Source organism: Panulirus ornatus, chromosome 17 (genome assembly GCF_036320965.1).
Source record: "Panulirus ornatus isolate Po-2019 chromosome 17, ASM3632096v1, whole genome shotgun sequence".
NCBI classification, from domain to species: Eukaryota; Metazoa; Arthropoda; class Malacostraca; order Decapoda; family Palinuridae; genus Panulirus; species Panulirus ornatus.
This window is the reverse complement of record NC_092240.1, coordinates 53,059,680-53,079,866: the sequence shown is the minus strand read 5'-3', so window position 1 is coordinate 53,079,866 and position 20,187 is coordinate 53,059,680. Positions and strand designations below refer to the sequence as shown.

The 20,187-nt window shown below is 45.7% G+C and overlaps 1 protein-coding gene across 2 annotated transcripts; it reads left to right on the top strand.

The window, feature by feature from the left end:
• Window positions 1-898: 898 nt before the first annotated feature.
• On the top strand, window positions 899-4,465 carry LOC139754782 (tetranectin-like protein). 2 transcript variants are annotated; one of them, XM_071672565.1, is made up of 4 exons: window positions 899-1,052; window positions 2,418-2,493; window positions 2,986-3,101; window positions 4,082-4,465. In XM_071672565.1, exons 1-4 carry the CDS (start codon window positions 995-997, stop codon window positions 4,297-4,299), a joined length of 468 nt encoding a protein of 155 aa, XP_071528666.1. In that variant the 5' UTR covers window positions 899-994; the 3' UTR covers window positions 4,300-4,465. The 2 variants fall into 2 exon arrangements, with proteins under 2 accessions (XP_071528666.1, XP_071528665.1); XM_071672564.1 differs by lacking the exon at window positions 899-1,052 and adding an exon at window positions 1,459-1,543.
• The last annotated feature ends 15,722 nt before the right edge of the window (window positions 4,466-20,187 follow it).

Sequence of the window (20,187 nt, the reverse complement as noted above, 5' to 3'; positions counted from 1 at the left end):
TCACACATGGTATACTATGAATCAAGACTCAGCCCAGACCATACTAGGAAGATACTATCAACTGAGGGACGACATATAGGCCTCCCAGTATGAATGTGATCGGTAGAAAGTGAATACAGACTTCCTGTAATTGTAATTGCAAAAAAAAGGAATACAGACTTATTGTAACAGGTGGTAAGTGATCACAAACTTTCTGTAATTGGTTAAAAATTAATAGACATTTTAGCTAGTAGCAAGTAAATACACTCTCTGTAACTAGTGATAAATGAATATAGAAGTTACAATTGATAGTAAGTGATGACAAACATTTTATCTGGTAAAAAGCGATTACAGACTTCCTGTAATTGATAACTGATAATCTAAAAAGCTCCATGATAGCAGAGAACGTTCAAGAGAAGGGGGCCCTACTTGTGTACAACTCCCTCCCAGTACAGTGACAAATAGGAAATTACAAACAGGAATATACAAGGACGGACAGGCGTAAAGCAATATGTCTCACTTGTAGCGCAAAGGGCCTAAAGTAAGCCATCTTCCCCAGATTTCAGACTCAGGGACGTGTAACTAAATAACAGAAGAAAATCAGAATATTATGAAATACAGGAACGTCTGAATGATACACTTAAACAGTCAAATTCGCCCGTCATTAAATGATATAGTCAATAGCAAAAACATAGATGTCAAAAAGAGTGCGATGAGGGTTTCATATACATCACAACACAGTCATATAACATAGCTATATAACAACTACAACTACAAGGCTGGAGGTTATATAGATGAGTCAGCCTCCCACACACACACACACACGTATATCAACAGATTCCACGTTACGAAATATTCCGGTAATCACTGATGTCGACATTTCCATGTCGAGAAAAAAAAAAGGGGGATCGTGGTAGTCAACTGCCTGGCCCTTTGGGTGTGTATTTATAGCCCCGCAGCACAACGCTGAGGGCACCACACTCCTGCAGCTGCTGGAGGAACCATACCTTTCACCATGGCCCATTGGCAAGGTCTCCTGACGATAGTCGTGCTGTCGTTCGTGTCTGCTTCAGGTAGGTGATGGCAATTGGTAGGTCATGCGATGCGCATGACTTCAGTGTACGTCAGACTGGTGTGGATGCGGTCATGAACCGTGAACAGATAACTGGTTCTGACTACTTCAGGGACCCCAAACTGTTCCCTGATGTTCTATCACAGGCGTTCCTCATCTCGTCGATTCCAATCCTAACAGCAGTTGAGCCAGAGGAGAGGTGGGTAGGGAGGCACTTTCTGCTTTCCTGCCCTGCTTCCAGGAAAATTTAGGTCAAGAAAACACACACACACACACCTGGCCATGGACCATCAGGTCCTCTGATTATCTATCACACTCCCACGTAACCCCTTTGAGAATCACCGCAGCTGACCCACTTAGGGGGCGTCGCCGTCAGCGTCTATATAACCATCAGCGAGGCTGAAAGGCATCACACTCCGGAAGGGTACTTCGAAATGGCTGTATTAGGTTATACCTTGGCGATAATTCTCTTCTCTCTGGCGTCCACGTCAGGTAGGTCTCGACTCTCGATGTACCAAGGCGCCCCCCTGGCCTCAGTATTGGTACGGGGTCTGGCGGGCAAGGGACATTCCTCCCGCAGTCACTTCTGTTCATCTAACTGGTATCGTAAAGCTCTTAAAGTCTGCACCTACTCGAACTGTCGCCCACGCTACTCAGGGTAACGGGATCGTAAACCGGAGATGTTGGATCTGAGGTCCGGAAAACCGAGGGGACTTCCTCGCCGGGCAAGAGACAGGCCATGTGGGATCTTCTGAAACAACACACCTGACTAATGGGTAGTAACTTCAGAACGGGACTTGGAATAGGAAACATGTGTATCACTGTATTTCCCAGTGTACCAGAGACCATTCGGTCTTCTGTAACCTGCCTGCTCTATGTCCTCTGATAATCTATGTCCCCACTGGCGCTCTGTGGATGATCTATCTGGCGAGACTTCTCAATTAAACCGTAGAGGTTGACATGTGAAGCCTTCGACAAGCAGGGCGTGACGAGTGGGGTGCCACAGGGAGTGTGCTCTGGACCGCATTCTTTTCATGTGCAACAAGAATGGCCTAAAAATGGAACAGAAGTCCCAAAAGTGAAAAAAAAACTACTCGGCCAGCTATCACACCACCTCTCATTGATGACCTATGACTCAAAATGTTCACCAATCTTGACTTCGATGAGCAACAGTCAAGTGGCGAACATAAACACATTGTGGTACAGACTTCGACTATTACCTCATATGATCCCCGCCCCCTCCACAGCATGCTTTATGGCCGTCACTATATTGGCTACCGGGTGTAGGAGGGGAAATACTAACATGCATTAATGAATGAATGAATATTACCTTCGTCCTGTACCTTGCAATGCTTCTCTCCTGCAGATGCAAGTTGCGGTGATCCTTTCATGCAAGTGGGAACCCTCTGCATTTACGTCAACTCTCGTGAAAAGATGACCTGGTGAGTACTATTGCACGTGTCCTGTTGTTGTGGTATGTGCCAGCGTGTGTCTCCTGGTAGGTCCTAGTGTTGAGGTGTGTGTCAGTGTATATCCTGGTAGGTCCTGGTGTTGTGGTGCATGTCAATATGTGTCCTGGTAAGTCGTGGTGTTGTGGTATCTCCCATTACCCTGGAATGTCTCAGCATGTGACCTGGTGGATCTGTGGAGCTTACAGGATCAATTCATGTCCTGGTAGGCTCAGGCGTTCTGCTGTGTACATGTCCTGGTGGGCAATGGTCTTATAGTATCAGTATGTTTCCTTATGACTGGTGGAGTCCTGGTGAGTGACGGTTTCCTGGTGAATGATGTGTCCTGGTGAATGATGTGTCCTGGTGAATGATGTGTCCTGGTGAGCGGCTGATCAGCACAGAAAACGTGACAATTCGGAGACACTCCATCAATTCCTCGCACATTTGCCAACTCGGTAAAGACTGAGCATTCCTCCCCTGCAGGCACGAAGGCCGGGACTACTGCAGGTCGCTACAGAGCACAGAGGGTCAGCCCGACCTGGCAATGGTAACCAGTTGCCATGACCTCAACCCACTCTGGGAATACATCGTCTTCAATCGTGAGTGTATCTGATGCTCTGACTAATATGCCCGTATATAAATATATATATTATATATAGTCGCTGTTTCCCGCGTCGGCGAGGTAGCACCAGGAAACAGACGAAGAATGGCACAGCCACTCTCATACAGCTATATGTACACAAACGCCCACATACATACATACACATAATATACATTCATATTCATGCACATACGTAGACATTACATACATACCCATGTACATATACATACTTGCTTGCCTTCATCCATTCCTGTTGCTACCCCGCCCCACAGGAAAACAGCATCGCTACCCCCTGATTCAGCGAGGAAGCGCCAGGAATACAGACAAAAGGGCAACTTTCGTTCACATTCAGTCTCCCTATCCACATCCAGGCCCTACAACCTTTCCATGGTTTACCCCAGACGCATCACATTCCCTGGTTCAGTCCATTGACAGCACGTCGACCCCGGTATACCACATCGTTCCAAATCACTATTCCTTACACACCTCTCACTCTCCTGTATGTTCAGACCTCAATTGCTCAAAATGTTTTTCACTCCATCCTTCCACCTCCAATTTCGTCTCTCACTTCTTGTTCCCTCCACCTCTGACACATATATCCTCTTTGTCAATCTTTCCTCACTCGTTCTTTCCACATGTCCAAACCATTTCAACACACCCTCAACAGCTCTCTCAACCATACTCTATTTCCACACACATCTCTCTAACCCTTACATTACTTACTCGATCAAACCACCTCACACCACATATTGTCCTCAAACATTTTATTTCTGACACATCCACCTCCTCCGTACAACCCTATCTATAGCCCATGCTTCGCAACCATATAACATTGTTGGAACCACTATTCCTTCAAACATACCCATTTTTGCCCTCAGAGATAGCGTTCTCTCTGCACATTCTTCATCGCTCCCTGAACCTTAGTCTCCCCCCACCCGGTATCTTCAAAGCCATCTTCAGCGCCTCTCCTCTTTCCAGATGTCCTCGACGACTACTGGTTGGGGGGATTCGACGTAGGGCTGGAAGGCTCGTGGCACTGGGTCGACGGCAGCCTGATGCCGATGGGCATCCCCTTCTGGTCCACCAACAGCCCCACCGGAGGATCCAGGGAGAACTGCCTCTTGATGTCGTCCCCGTCCGGCTACTTCGACGACTACACCTGCACGTCGAAGGAGTACGTCCTGTGCTCGGTCTAGCCAGAGGACCCGTGTGCAACGACCACAGACGCCGCCGACATACGACACTGCAACGCTGTGGCAATGCACAGCAAGATAAACGTCCTCGACACGTATTCCAGATTTCCACGCCATTTAATAATGAAAAAAAAATCAATCAAAACTCACGTTAAAATATATTCATGCACGGGCAAGTGTCATTGACCCCTAAACACGCTTGTTAAGGTAAACAGAAATTCCTGGCTAGGTTCTAGTGTGAGCCGAGAAGGACCTGCTTGGCGACCTGATATGCTTTTTAAACTCATAGAGGCCAGGTCTCAGGCCCCAAACACGTCACGCCTCTGCTCACCACCCGAGTGATCGGCTCTGCTCGGCACTGAGCGCCTTTGCTCAGCACCAGAGAAACCGAGGCGCTCACCAACGTGTGTTGAGCGCCTCCACCAGCACGAGCGGGCCTACCCAAGCTGCCTGGTCCACCCAGTGAATATCAGGGAGATATAATTAACCTCATTAGACACAGTGGTACCATCCTTGAGAACGACGGTACGTACCCTTGACCATTACGGTACATCCGCTTGAGTACGATGGCCAGGCCCTTGACACAAGCCCTTAAGGGTTAGGTTAAAGGATATGTCAACGAAGACAAAGGCCTATGTAATGACGTACTCGCGAGTTCAACCCCACAGCGCCTCAGCACTTTTAATCTTAATATCTTTTCTCTAACAAATCCATTCTGTAGTTCAATGTTCTTTTCAACGCCTACATTTTTTTTCCTCAATCGTTTCCAAAAACGCCATATCAAACTATCAACATATCACTAATAACGACACATCATGACGCCGAGGTTCAATGATTTACACACTGAACCGTACCCTAAGTAGGGCCTCTGACCCTGTAACGGTGGCAGCGATAAAAAAAAATGACCTTCACAGACGCAGAGGTTTACGTAAAACTGCCACTGACGCCTCACTCTCGTGTGTAAACGAACCCGCCACTATCCGTGGGTGGGGATGTTCTCGCTAGCACTTTCCCGCTGTAAGGTCTCAAAAAAAAAAAAAAAGCACCCAAGCCTTCCAGAGCGACTCAGATGACCACCACACAGCAGACCTCCTCCAAATACCCTGCGGGGCTAAGCCATCAAGCCTTCTTGCGACACACACTCGGTATAAACCTGACCAGGCGTGTGCGTCGACTTCGGCAGGAGGATCAAATGCGGAGATACACCCACCTGTGCCGGACTCGTTAGCAGGACGTCAACACACGCGCCTTTTCATGTTCAACTCGTAATACAACGACCATTATCCCTCGCTGGGGCTCGCTAAGTTGAGCAGCATCGGGTGCGTCCACTCCTCGTCTTATCAAGGCGAGGATTACTCCCTTTTTTTAAAACCTTGGGAACATCCCGTCGTCCAGTGGCGAGCTACGCTGGGCCCCATCTTCTGTCCGTTCGCAAGCTGGACGTATTTTGTATAGGTCTTCCCGCCTTCCCACAATGACCCCATCGTCAACACAGATTGTTCTACTGATGATACGTCACCCTCGTTTCTAACACATACAATCACTTGTGATGATAAGTCACTGTTCATGATAGTTAACCGTTCATTATAGTCATTACATATGAGAGCGTGTCTTCCTGGCACCCATTCCCTTGCTTTTATAGTCCAGTCTGAGTGACAACTGAACCTCGCATCAGCAAAGAAAAAATACGCTGCTAACACTACCAAATATTACTCGCTCGCACCCAGTAAACCACAACTAATCGTTACCATGGACGATGTACTGGTGGCCTCTCACTGACACGTATAGCGCATACTTGCCCTGACCGTTAAGCGTCTTAAGGTCAAAGGCATTACAGAAGTTTACCGAAAAACACAGTATCTACAACTAATCGAAAACTTTAACACTACAACAGACGTACATGTACTCTCAAAGATGTACTCACCCCAGGTTCGATCCTCCCGTCCGCCTTAAACATGCTCTCCACATCGAAATGGGACGGGTGCAGTTGGCCAACCAGACCTGAGGAATCAAGATTTTTCGTGGTCAAATCTACTACAAACACCTGTGGGTGTCAACCACAACTAAATTTTCATAAGGCTATTCAATATTATATATATATATATATATATAATATATATATATAATATATATATATATATATATATATATATATATTATCCCTGGGGATAGGGAGAAAGAATACTTCCCACGTATTCCCTGCGTGTCGTAGAAGGCGACTAAAAGGGGAGGGAGCGGGGGGCTGGAAATCCTCCCCTCTTGTTTTTTTTTTTTTTTTTAATTTTCCAAAAGAAGGAACAGAGAATTGGGCCAGGTGAGGGTATTCCCTCAAGGCCCAGTCCTCTGTTCTTAACGCTACCTCGCTAATGCGGGAAATGGCGAATAGTTTGAAAGAAAATATATATATATATATATATATATATATATATATATATATATATATATATATATATATATATATATAATTCCTTTTTGTCCACGGGCAAATGAAACACGTTAAGTTCCCTTGTGCACTTTCGTGTAATAATCACATCATCAGGGGAGACACAAGAAAGAAATATAACAGACAGTTGAAATACAACGAAGAGACGTAGCTAGGACGCCATCTGGTGCTACTGGACTCCGCCTGCTTAAAGTTACGTGAAAAGTTTACTACTTTGACGAGGACGTATAATTGGGAGTAACACCTCGTCAAAGAACTTCTCGCTCCAAAGGAAGAGACAATTAGCACAACAATGAGCTGCACGAGTCTTCAGGAAGGTCCTGGGGTAACAGCAGGACTCTTGCATATATATATATATATATATATATATATATATATATATATATATATATATATATATATATATATATATACCGGTATGCAGCATCTGCTTGCATTTTCCTGCCTTAGGAAGATACCATCACAAACAAACGGTTGAGCCCTTTAAGAAAAATCCTTCCTTGGCTCCCGTTTCCCTTCTAGAAAGGAATATTTCAAGAGGGTAGGATTTGCAGCTCCCTCCTCCCCCAACGGTCCCACCCCACTGAATCGCCTTCTACAACACGCAGGCTTGGCTGGCTCCGAGGCTACACACGAGAGTGAGAAGCCACTCTCACTAAGCTCCATCGCTCATGTCATTTCACGGGTCTATCCTGTTACTGCTACTGTGTGTGTATAACCTAACATTGACGCAACACGGGACCTTAGATAGAGGTCCTGTAGTTATAACCTCAGAACCCCTTCCTAAAAAAATGTTTTTGGTTACATAATAATAATAATAATAATAATAATAAAATAATAATAATGCTAATAATTCGCGACAGCTTTAAATTCGTCAAAAAGCGTTGCAAATCATGTTCATATCTGCGTTTTACAAGGAAATCTTCTACCAACCACACACACACACACACACACAGACAAACGTATCATGGACCACTTTCCACCATCATGGTCTCCTACGACCATGATTACCCTGCCGTAAGGTGACAAGCTGGTCGATCATCGCATGATGGACGGGCAACGACGCTACCATACCATCATATCACAGCCGAAACAAGCAAGATAAGGCATCTGAACTACCCATTATGACGTAAGAGTTGTACCCTGTATATAAGCCAGAACGATGATTGCTCAATAAGGTAGTTGATGACTGATGATTAATGATTTTATATCCAATGAAAACGATACGATATCTATATTAACTTACACAATTAATGTTTCTGGCTCACTTAACCGGAGTTAAAGTGGGTCATAATATTCGCATGTTCTAACCTTAACCAATAAACTTCCTTTATATTTTTGTGATCCTAATCCAATTTAATCCTAACCAAAGCAATTCTAACCTTTTCCCTACACACACACACACACACACACACACACACACACACCAATCTACAACGGGACATCAACATTGTGTTTTATCCTTTCCTTATACTGGCAACCCACAACTGCGCGGGAGTGGAGTTCCCACACATTATCTGCGGTCGAATTAACCTCTAAACACACACATACATCAACGTATACAGAGGTGTTTAAGCGCATTTACTTCTTACACAGAGGTGTTTAAGTGCACTTACTCCTGACTAAGTCCACCTTCTAGAACCACTTGCGTCTCCGTAGAGCCAATCATGTAAAAAAAACATTTGATCGAAATTGCAATAAACCATCGTACTCGACTGTGGCATAATGCAAACTGTAGTTCATCCCGATCTTGCCAACTGAGCGCAGCTGCGATTCCTCTGCCACACACAGGTTAGCCAACATTATGAAGTCTTTTTTGTATCGTTCATCTAAAATCATTCCAGAGTCGCGTCTATCCGCCCCGTTACCAACGCTTAAAAAGGAATGAAAATAAAAAGTGTACAGTAGTTTCAAACCACCAATGGCCTAATTATGATTTTAAAAAAGTAGATATTCATGCTGCTAAATACACATGACATTCTCACTTCCAGTAATCACTCAGTTAATTCTTCTGGCTAATTAGAAACAACCGCGGTTAATGAACCATGACCAATGGTGAATGCAGGTCGTAGGGGTTTAACGATGGTTAACTACCTATCGATCATCCCGTCCCATACGTGTCAGTCCTCCTCACATTAATCACATAACTGCCAGTTGTAATGTTTGCTACATTTTTACCCCACAATTCAGTTCATTACTGACAGTACTACTCACACACACACACACACACACACACGAGAATAACTGACAGTCTGTAATCAGTTATAAAGCGAAAATAACTATGCGTTGTTATACTGGGGAAGGCATAGCGCACAGAAGTACCGATAATTGAATAGTTTAACACAGCCGGGTCCGATATGAGACGCCCCTACCCACCACATATATTCATAATTACATATATAAAGTGATAAATATGTGCTACCTCAAGACTGGTGTCCCAAACATTAAAAAATCTGAAAATAACAGGACGAAATAATCCTTTGGCCCATGTCTAAATAGCAGGTGGTGTGCGTGTAGCTCAGTCGCACCCTCTATTTCGAACTCCACCATCTTAACCCATTCCCCACACCCACGATCACCAGCGGCACCCAGCTTGGCCCATTCTCTACACCCATGATCTTCAGGCTAATATCAATTCACTGACATAACTTCTGGGTAATGTGAAACCATCAATTCACTGCATAATTGTGGTCATCTCCCCACACACACACACACACACACACACACACACACACACATAATACCCTACGGATCTTCCAACAGCACTTGAACATTTCACAGCGGCCCTTCCAAAGCACTCAACAGTTATTGTAGAAAATCTACGGCTATGGATACTTCAGGGAATATCTATGAATAGCATACTTACAATTCAGTACAATCACCGCTGCGTGGGTGATTGCTCCTCCACCTGCCATGCCGGCCAACTCGAAGAGGAATAACAAAAGCAACACAAAGACATATAAGAAAACACGTCGGAAAACCAACGTAACGCAGTGTGACGCTATGATTGCCAGATACTTCTTTTCTTTTCTATAACCGCCCCATCTGTTGAGCAGACTGGAAACTAGATCGATAGGATGAGTGGCCGTTGCCGTATACTAAAGGACGTCGAGATGATTCAGTCACACATTTACGTTTTCTTTCCTTCTATTTCTAGATATTTAGATACAATTATGACTGAAGCTTAATAAACAAAATATTCAGTATGTTATGTAGTAGTATCAATGCTGTTATTGTGTACAAATTTCGGGTTAGGAAGCGCCAAACAAGTGTGTGTGTGTGTGTGTGTGTGGTTATCACCCTACCTCCGTTAACTGACTCAGACCCTATTTCTTTTACCCACATATTACGTCAAGTGAACCCTAGGCTAGACCTTTCTAATGGTGTCTCATGCCTGTGGATCTTCCAGCTCGAACGCTGCATCATTGCACGAACGTTTTCCAACGTCAACCATCTATTGCTAGCTGACTATGGCTGTTATGATTTCTGGAAACAATACTGAAGCATTTATCATATAATCTCTTGGTATTTAGACAACATCGACTAATATATATATATATATATTAAATATATATATATATATATATATATAATATATATTTTTTTTTTTTTCTTTCTTTCAAACTATTCGCCATTTCCCGCATTAGCGAGGTAGCGTTAAGAACAGAGGACTGAGCCTTTGAGGGACTACCCTCACCTGGCCCAATTCTCTGTTCCTTCTTTTGGAAAATTAAAAAAAAAAAAAAAACGAGAGGGGAGGATTTCCAGCCCCCCGCTCCCTTCCCATTTAGTCGCCTTCTACGACACGCAGGGAATACGTGGGAAGTATTCTTGCTCCCCTATCCCCAGGGATAATATATATATATATATATATATATATATATATATATATATATATATATATATATATATATATATATATTCTCAAAAAGCGTTGCCAGAGCAATATTCATATTTATGGTATATTTTACGCCATTTGAGCTACACTTCCACGTAGTTGCAAACCCAGGTTTCTCTAAGGTAATTCTTGAAAAGAAATAATCAGAGAAGAATGTAACTAGAAATGCCATGAGTTTTATATATTCAGATTACACAGCCCTGCTTGTCGAACGAAAGCTGAAACGATACTGACAAGCGACGACAAAAAATTAGGTATCCCTTCAATACTTTAAGTGGCACCCGTTTTCTTTGGGATGATTTCTGTTTACATAATACAGCCTCTTGAGTTTGTGGCCTACTGAACAGGTTGCTATGCACTAAATCCGGTCAGGTATACCCTATAGTATACTGTATCCTAGTCCTACAGTATATTGTATCCTAGGATATATCATTTTTCCGGTTGTGTGATAAATGGGAACATTAGGATTGCCGATAAACCCATTAAGTAGAACATGGAAAGCAGCAATAAACATAAATGTAGCCTATACTGCGTATGTGAAATTCAAAAACCTTTTATGTTCCCAATTGATATAGTAATGCTGCTGTCAGTAGCGTGCGTGTTTAATGGCAACGCTAATGCAATTTACTGTTGTTCCGACTTATGGATGAAATAACTATCGCATAAAGCGATAAATCAGTTATCAATTTAGATATTGATGCAAATTCGCCAGGGGAGGTTTAAGGCAGGTGTACACCACATCATTTTTATATAAATTTTTCCTGTTATTTTCATGAATTTTATAGAGCGCATTTAGTATGGGGCATAACGACAAGCCATTTTCTATATTGAATTCCACCACAGGTCATTGGTTCATGCTTGACCCCGGAACCACAATATAAATCGATTCATCATATACAGATATATGTATATATGTATATATACAAGGAAACAGACGAAAGAATGGCCCAACCCACCCACATACACATGCATATACATACACGTCCACACACGCACATAAACATACCCATACATTTCAAAGTATACATATACATACACAGACATATACATATATGCACATGTACATAATTCATACTTACTGCCTTCATTCACTCGTATTACCGACGTAGAGATGAAAGAAATACTCTTGTGACATTTCGAGAAGTCTACCCTCACAATCAAGTCTTGAAAAACGAAAGGAAAAAAGAAAATGCGTATATAATTCGACGTCGCTAGGGTACCTTTGGGTACATTGAAGAATGCCGTTATGGGAGCGTCCATGACTGTACGCTAGCTATTTGAGGGCAGAAGTAGTACATTGATTGGAACTACCGCCATGAAGAACGACTAGTAATGTGATTTAATGCAGCTGAATTCATAAGTAGAATTTAAGACTGGGTTCTGAACTCATGAATAGGATTTAAAACCCAGTTGTGAGATGTCAAGTAGAATTCTAAGTTTGAGTGTACAACTCCCTCCCCGTACAGTACAAGAGATGGGGCCTCACGAGTGTACAACTCCCTCCCCGTGCAGTACAAGAGATGGGGACCCCACGAGTGTACAACTCCCTCCCCGTGCAGTACAAGAGATGGGGCCTCACGAGTGTACAACTCCCTCCCCGTACAGTACAAGAGATGGGGCCTCACGAGTGTCAATCCTCCCAGTACAAAGATGGGCCCAGATACAACTCCCTCCCACGTACAAGATGAGACCCCAGAGTGTACAACCTCCCCGTGCGTACAGATGAGACCCACGAGTGTACAACTCCCTCTCCGTGCAGTACAAGAGATGGGGGCCCCCACGAGTGTACAACTCCCTCCCCGTGCAGTACAAAGAGGTAATTACACGTACAGTGACTCGTTACGCCTCGTAGCTCAGGGTACAACGAAAGGTGTACTGCTGTTGGCTGAGTATAATAAAGCAAATGGTTTTTATATCGTCCCAAAATTCACGAATGAAATAACAGGAAAATAACACATAGCATGATGTGATGTATGCCTACCCAACTCCCCTGGTAAATGGGCAATCGTATCTAATAATATAAATAATTTATTACTTTTGTGATATTCATTTCACCCATAAGTCGAGATAACTACAAATTATTTTGTGTCGCCATCAGACATACATACGCTTCGTTGACAGCAATATTCCTAAATCAAATGGATACGCAAAAACGGTTTTTGAATTTCATGATATCCAAATATACACACACACGCACGCACACACACACACAGTATAGGCTACAGTAATGTTTATTACTGTTATCTACGTTTTATTTTATGGCTGTAGCTGTAATCCTAATGTACCCATTTGACACAGAACCACAAAAACTATAAAATACACCAGTGCTTAACTTGGCGCGCGAGTTAACATGTATGTATATATTTCCAGTACAGTATATCTTTACGAAAAAATCTCTTAAATTGTATCGATCAGCATTAACTATACACATGATATATGTGTATTATATGTAGGTATGGTTTATGCTTAGGTGCCCGAGGACTGGTGGAATGCCTGCATAGTGTCAATATATAAAAGGAAGGCATACGAAAGTGAATATACGAAGCACAGAGGTATAAGCTTGTTGAGTGTACCGGGTAAGTTGTATTGGAGAGTGGTGACTGAGAGGGATTATATGTGTCATTTAATGGATCTAGAAAATGTATGTGAAGCGCTTGACAGATGCATTATGAGAGGCGTCACAGGTATATGACGTGGAAGGAAAGTTACTAGAGGGAGAGAAGAGTTTTTAGCAAGAAAGTAAAGAGTTTGGGCGAGTAGGAAAGGCGAAGGGTGAATGGTTTCAGGTCAAGGTGGGTCTGCAACAAGGAATGTTTGATGTCACCTAGGCTGTTCAAGCTGTTTATTTAAGAGGTGATGAGGAGGTGAATGTGAGGATCTTAGAAAGATGGACGGGTTGACACTCTGTCAGGTGTGGTGAGGGAGGCCTGGGAGATGAGTCATATGCTGTTTGCTGATGACACGGCTTTAGTGGGACTCGAGTGAGAACTGCAGAAGCTGGTGTCTAAATCTAGAGTCAAAGGAAGGAGAAAGTAGAGCGTTGATGTGAAAGAAATCTATGTTAGAGAGTTTAGCAGGGGAGAGGGACAAGCTGGATAGAAATTGAGTCTGAATGGAGACAACGTGGATGAAAAAAGGAGGGACGGGGGGGGGGGGTTAGATACCTAGGGAGTAGCTATGGCAGCAAATGGAACCGTGGAGCTGAAGCAAACCATAAGGTGGGTGAGGGGCGAAGGTTCTGCATGCAGTCAGGTTGTTTGGAAAGAAAGTTCACAGTCCTATGATGCAAAGATGGGTGTGTCTGATGTGAAGCAAGGGTCGTAGATAATAAAGTAAGGAAGAAGTGAATGTGTTGTAAATGTATAGGCAATAGGTGGAGTAAGGAAGGTAGATCAAATACGAAATGATAGGAAGAAAGAGAGTTATTGAAGATTGAAGAATGTGGTCGAGGGCGATGAAGACGGTGTGCTGGAATAGTTCGGACATAAGGAGAGAACAAATGAAGAGGGTTCGACAAAGAGGGCATACGTGTCCGATGTAGACCAAGTGAGATGGAAGGATGGAGTGCGAGATGATATGAGCGTTTAGAGCCTAAACATGCAGGTGGGTGTGAGGCATGCACGGGATAGAGCATGTTCGAGCGATGTGGCTCGCAAGGTCGACGTGTCATCAATGGGCTGAACCGGGGATGTGAACCGATCAGAGAAAGCCACGTAAAGGCGTACTCTCCTAATACACTAATATATGCTATATATATATATATATATATATATATATATATATATATATATATATATATATATATATATATATTGTAATATCGGACGTACACACAAGAGCAAATAGATGTACATCGTACAGACAATGAAATGTCATACGAGCCCGCTGTACTGATGTATATGTACACTACTGTGCACAAAAGTAAATAACTGTACCGTAACTTGGCTACATACAAACTAGATATTCAGTCCCAGACAACACAATTTTTTGCAACACTGCGTTGTGTCCATCTAGATCAGTGTTTCAAATGTTCCTGCAACGCAAGAGGATTAGAAAGTATTTCCCAGAGAAATATGTCTTAAATATTTTTCGTTTTCTTTTCATCTTTTGGCGTTTTCTTTCTTATCTATCTGGCGTCTGTCTCTCTATTATCTACCATCCGACCCGAGGTCCCTCCTGGTAGGGTCCTTATATCGGGACCGCCTTGCCAATGGCTGTGTCGTTCCCCCAGAGACACTTATCCCTTCTAACCCCCAGGCCCTCCGGTGCCTTATCGGCCGATACAAAGGCCTCTATCGGGTTATCTCCCACACTCTCGCCAGTTACCCGATTCTGTTATCTAGTTATCTAGGCCTGATGGGGAGGTGGTGTCTACGGATCCTGTGGCGGGGCTATCTTCCTCCCTGGCCCGCCCTGGCGAGGAAGATCCTCCCGTGATAACGAGTCGTTGCTCCTGGTTTGCTTCGATCGCCTTACATGATGACGTGTCTGATTACGTCACTTCGATGACGTCACCGTGTTCACTCCTGTGTCGCTGGGTCCGTCCCTGTTCCTAGCGGCTGTGTTCCTCGCCTCACCTCCACACGCGCGGGCCTCCGCGCTCCACAGGTATCCTCTCCTTGCCTTGCAGGTTTGGTGTGGTAGGACGCGGGTGTCGTCGGACCTATCCTCCCTCCTTCGGGTGGCGACCGCTTCCATCTCCTGGCCTGCGTCGGCCGGTTCTCCAGACCACACGGCCGGTGCGTCTGCTTCTGTTCCTCCAGGGCTTCGAGGGGGTCGTCTCCCTGGGCTCCGAGCACCTTCTGCTGTCATCACGGTCCACGGTCGACGGTTCGAGTCAGGCCTCCCCGCCGCCCCTTATTGGATGGTCCTCCTTCGGTTCCTTGGCTCTCCTGGTCGCCGCACCGACGGCTTACCGCCCGTCCTCCTGCTGGTGGTGTGGGCGGAAGATGATGATTTCATCGGCAGCGTCATGAGGGCCTCCCTCGAGTCCATCATGAATGACGTCCCCCCCCTTTTCTTACCCTGACTCAAGATCTGAGTAACCTTGGGCCTCTCTCTCTCTCTCTCTCTCTCTCTCTCTCTCTCTCTCTCCCTCTCTCTCCCTCTTGCTCTCACTTCCTCCTCTCCTTCTCCACTTGATATTCCGGTGAGTCTCCCTGGATAAGGGAGCCTCTCACACTCCCTTTGAAATTCACACGCGACCTCACGCTGACAAATGTGACCCCCTTTTTTCTCCCCCCTTGAACTGGAAACTCAGTAAGGGTGAGCAGCAGTGGGTGGGTGGGTGGAAAAGGAGAGGGAAGGAAGAGGGTGGTAGAGGTCTGATGGGGAAGGGAAAAGATAAATGAGAAAGGCAGGATGTGGGAGGACGATATAAGACGGTGCAAGCGATAGACGGGAAGGAAGTGGGAGAGAAGGAATGTTTTCCACTCAATAAGGAAGGGTCAACCGATCAAGATTGCAGTGGAAGAGAAGGGGTATGGAAAGGGGAGCAAGACAGTGCTACACCTTAGTTCCTTACTACTCGGGTGACACTTAAGTAGCACAAGCCTTCCGGTAGTTAACACTACTCATGGTCGTCAGTAACAATCGGAACGCTACTAATGGCGTCGTTGAAGCAACACCGTCACGCCCCTTCACCAATGCCCGTAACGCCGTCACGACCGTCAGTAACACTGTCACGACCATCAGTAACACCGTCACGACCATTAGTAACAACACCACAACCAACGTAACAGCAGGACGAGCACCAGTAACACCCCAGTAACCATGAGTAACACCACTACAAACCATCCGTTACACCACAGCAACCATCAGTAACACCCCGCAACCATCTGTAGCACCAATAACACCCCCGCAACCATCTGTAACACCAGTAACACCCCCAACCATCTGTAGCACCAGTAACACCCCCGCAACCATCTGTAGCACCAGTAACACCCCCGCAACCATCTGTAGCACCAGTAACACCCCTAAAACCATCAGTAACACCCCCGAAACCATCTGTAACACCAGTAACACCCCCATAACCATCTGTAGCACCAGTAACACCCCCATAACCATCTGTAGCACCAGTAACACCCCCTAATAACCATCTGTAGCTCCAGTAACACCCCCATAACCATCTGTAGCACCAGTAACACCCACCTCACAACCAACCATCAGTCACAGCAATAACACCATCCGTAACATGCCTACGGGCCCCACCCTAGCTTCCGGGCGGGGGATGGAGAGTCCCCTGGGGTCACCAGGACAAATAGGGTCATGTTCCAGCCCCGTGACCTTTGACAGTGGGCCTTTAAGGGCAATTTCCCAGGTCGCTACAGTGAGGCAAATGGTCTATGCATAATATGAATGTTAAGGGAACTTCCAGCAGGTCTCTATCCAGGCCTGCGCCTCTCCTTGTTCAGCCATTTTATTCCCCCGTTGTGTTTGTCCGGATCATTTGACGTCACTTGGCCCTCGCCAGCGTCATTCCTTTAGCTTTATTTTCCACCGCTGTTCTTTTAAGGATTTTTTTCTTAATATATCTTCTGGTGATACGAGGCGGAGATGCAATTATTTTTTCTTTGTTGATCTCGGTGTGACGGAATTATTTGATGTCACTTTGTGTTCGCAGTGTCATTCCTTTAGCTTATTTTCCACCGTTGTTCTTTTAGGATTTTATATTTTGTGTTGATACGGGACGGTAAGGAGAGATTGTATTTCTGTCTGTTAATGGTAAGGTTATGCGAGATTTTTTATTCACTCTTATGATAGTGAGTGTCTTTGCTGACTTCTTTGTTATGTTGTATTTGCTGGGTAAACACATGTGATTGATCAAAAATAGCTCCCTAATACACACACACACACACACACACACACACACTCTGAGAGGTCGACGTTTGGGGACTTTTTATTACAACGAATAAATTACCAAGCATCAGCATAAAGGCGAATAACTTACTTGCCACACTTCACTCGCTTGTAACCTAATATGATAAAAAATGTAAAATATACTTTGAGTTTCTTGAACGCTGAACCCTAAACAGAAATATACCTGAGGGGTGTACCCAAGACCCATGTTCGATGCGTGATTGTGACGTAGACAAACTGTCTGTTGGTAAACAATGAGAACAACATTAAACATTAAAGAGCGAGGATAAAGTAAATGTTTTGGTGACATATTCTGAATCCGTCTTCCACTCTACACCAACTGTATTATGTATCATACTTCCTACGTCCGCTCAGCACACTTAAGGAAGCGCGAGTACTTGATTGAAAGGGTCAGAATGAAAGGAGGAGTTAAGATGATGTTTGAACTGAGAGGGTTCAGCCACAGTGAGAGACAAGGGGAAGTGTGGTCGCACGCCGGCCTTGATTTAGATGCAATCGCTGGACTTTGTGTGGAAAAAATAGGCAACATTCTCAGCTCTCTATACGACTTCAGAAGACGTTTGAGCCCCGACAGGCCAAACGCAATCCTACAGTTTGATACAACCCAGTATGAGTTATGTACCGTATGAATACACGCTACAGCGCTACATAATACAGCGCCACTGTATGATCGACCTGAAGCCTTACAGGTCTCAAGTTTTGTGATTTCTGTAATCACTTCAGTAATTCATGGACCTGACAGCGCTAAGTCTTGACTCTTCGATTCCTGTACCCGGATTCAGCGCCTTGTGCCACCCACACACCTAGACCCCACAAACACACCTGTTCCCACTCACACACCTGACCCCACTCACACACCTGACCCCACTCAAACACCTGACCCCACTCACACACCTGACCCCACTAACACACCTGACCCCACTCACACACCTGACCCCACTCACACACCTGACCCCACCACACACCTGACCCACCCACACACCTGACGACTCCCACACACCTGACACTCCCACACACCTGACCCCACTCACACACCTGACCCCACCCACACACATGACCCCACCCACACAACTGACCACAATTTGTGCACTGCTCCCCCGTCTATATAAATATATGCCGACCTTATTTGTAATATGTGTATTTATGTACCGAATACAAGTGGCCTTCAGCCCATCTCTGTAGTTTACCACATGTTTTTTTAACCTACTGTCCTCTATATGGGTACCCGACCCATCCTATATTGTGCTGTATGTACTGAATGTATAAGGCCTTCAGCCCACCTCCGTACCTTGCCTTACAGTCACCTACATATGTTGAATTCTGGCCAATGAATGGTGTCGAGTGACTGTCACGTGTTACCCCGGCCATAGCATATGGGGTCGAGTACCGGAGGTCGAGTACCGGTGGGGTCGAGTACCGAGGGTCGAGTACCGGGGGTCGAGTACCGGGGTCGAGTACCGGTGGAGTCGAGTACCGGGGGGTCGAGTACCGGTGGAGTCGAGTACCGGTGGGGTCGAGTACCAGGGGTCGAGTACCAGGGGGTCAAGTACCGGGGGTCGAGTACCGGTAATGCCTGGCTCAGGGCATAGAAACATGGAATGACACAGAGGGTGATTTTCTAACTCTTCTCTCTTCCTTCCCTACGACTCTTCCTCTCCCCCGTGCGCTCCCCCCTTCCGCCGCCCACCAGAGACGCCCCTCGCTAGTCGATCGCTCGACACCCTATGAATAAAAAAGACACGAGACCACATGTGCGGCAGCTGACCGGAGGGAGGGAGGGGGGGAGGATGGGGCGAGGTGTGGGCCCCCCCCCCTTGATTCACTGTCCTGTTTCTACCCATGTGTTTCCATGCAAGCCTCCACCCCCATCCACCACCACCCCACCAAACCCCCATGTGATATACAGAACATTTACCCTCTCCCTCCCCCCCACACACCACCCCTTTCTCACCCTATCTTCTCCTCCCCAAGCCTCCTCCCTCCATCTCTTCTCCCTCTTCCTTCTCCCCTTCGCCCCACAGTCTGCCTCCCGCAGGCCTGGCCTCGCCACATGGCTATAAAGGTCCCGGGATCGACTCCCATCACCCTGCATAATTACAGGGGGGGGGGCGGCCTCAGTGATGGGGGGGGGAGACGAACGATATTGTGATGGGGGAAGCACGATCTTGAGAAGGGGGGGTGATGGGGAGATGATGGGCAAAGGTGGAGGCATCGGGTTCTTCACGGCGCTACCGTGACGTATGGGGCAACCTGATGGGCAGCCTGATAGGCACCGTGCTAGGTAGAGTCTGATGGGCAATCTGACGAGTAGTCTGATGGGCAACGTGATGGGTGATCTGATGGGCAGCCTGATGGGTAGTCTGATGGGCAACGTGATGGGTGATCTAATGGGCAGCCTGATGGGTAGTCTGATGGGCAGCCTGACGGGTGATCTGATGGGCAACCTGATGGGTGATCTGATGGGCAACCTGATGGGTGATCTGATGGGCAACCTGATGGGTAGTCTGATGGGCAACCTGATGGGTAATCTGATGGGCAACCTGATGGGTATCTGATGGGCAACCTGATGGGTAGTCTGATGGGCAACCTGATGGGTAGTCTGATGGGCAATCTAATGGGTGATCTGATGGGCAACCTGATGGGTAATCTGATGGGCAACCTGACGGGTAGT

What these genes read in the sequence shown, in the direction of transcription:
- LOC139754782 (XM_071672565.1), top strand. Translation starts at nt 995, where the DNA reads ATGGCCCATTGGCAAGGTCTCCTGACGATAGTCGTGCTGTCGTTCGTG. An exon ending in GTCGTTCGTGTCTGCTTCAG is followed by an intron (nt 1,053 to 2,417) that starts GTAGGTGATGGC and finishes TCTCTCCTGCAG; the next exon opens with ATGCAAGTTGCGGTGATCCT. An exon ending in TCTCGTGAAAAGATGACCTG is followed by an intron (nt 2,494 to 2,985) that starts GTGAGTACTATT and finishes CCTCCCCTGCAG; the next exon opens with GCACGAAGGCCGGGACTACT.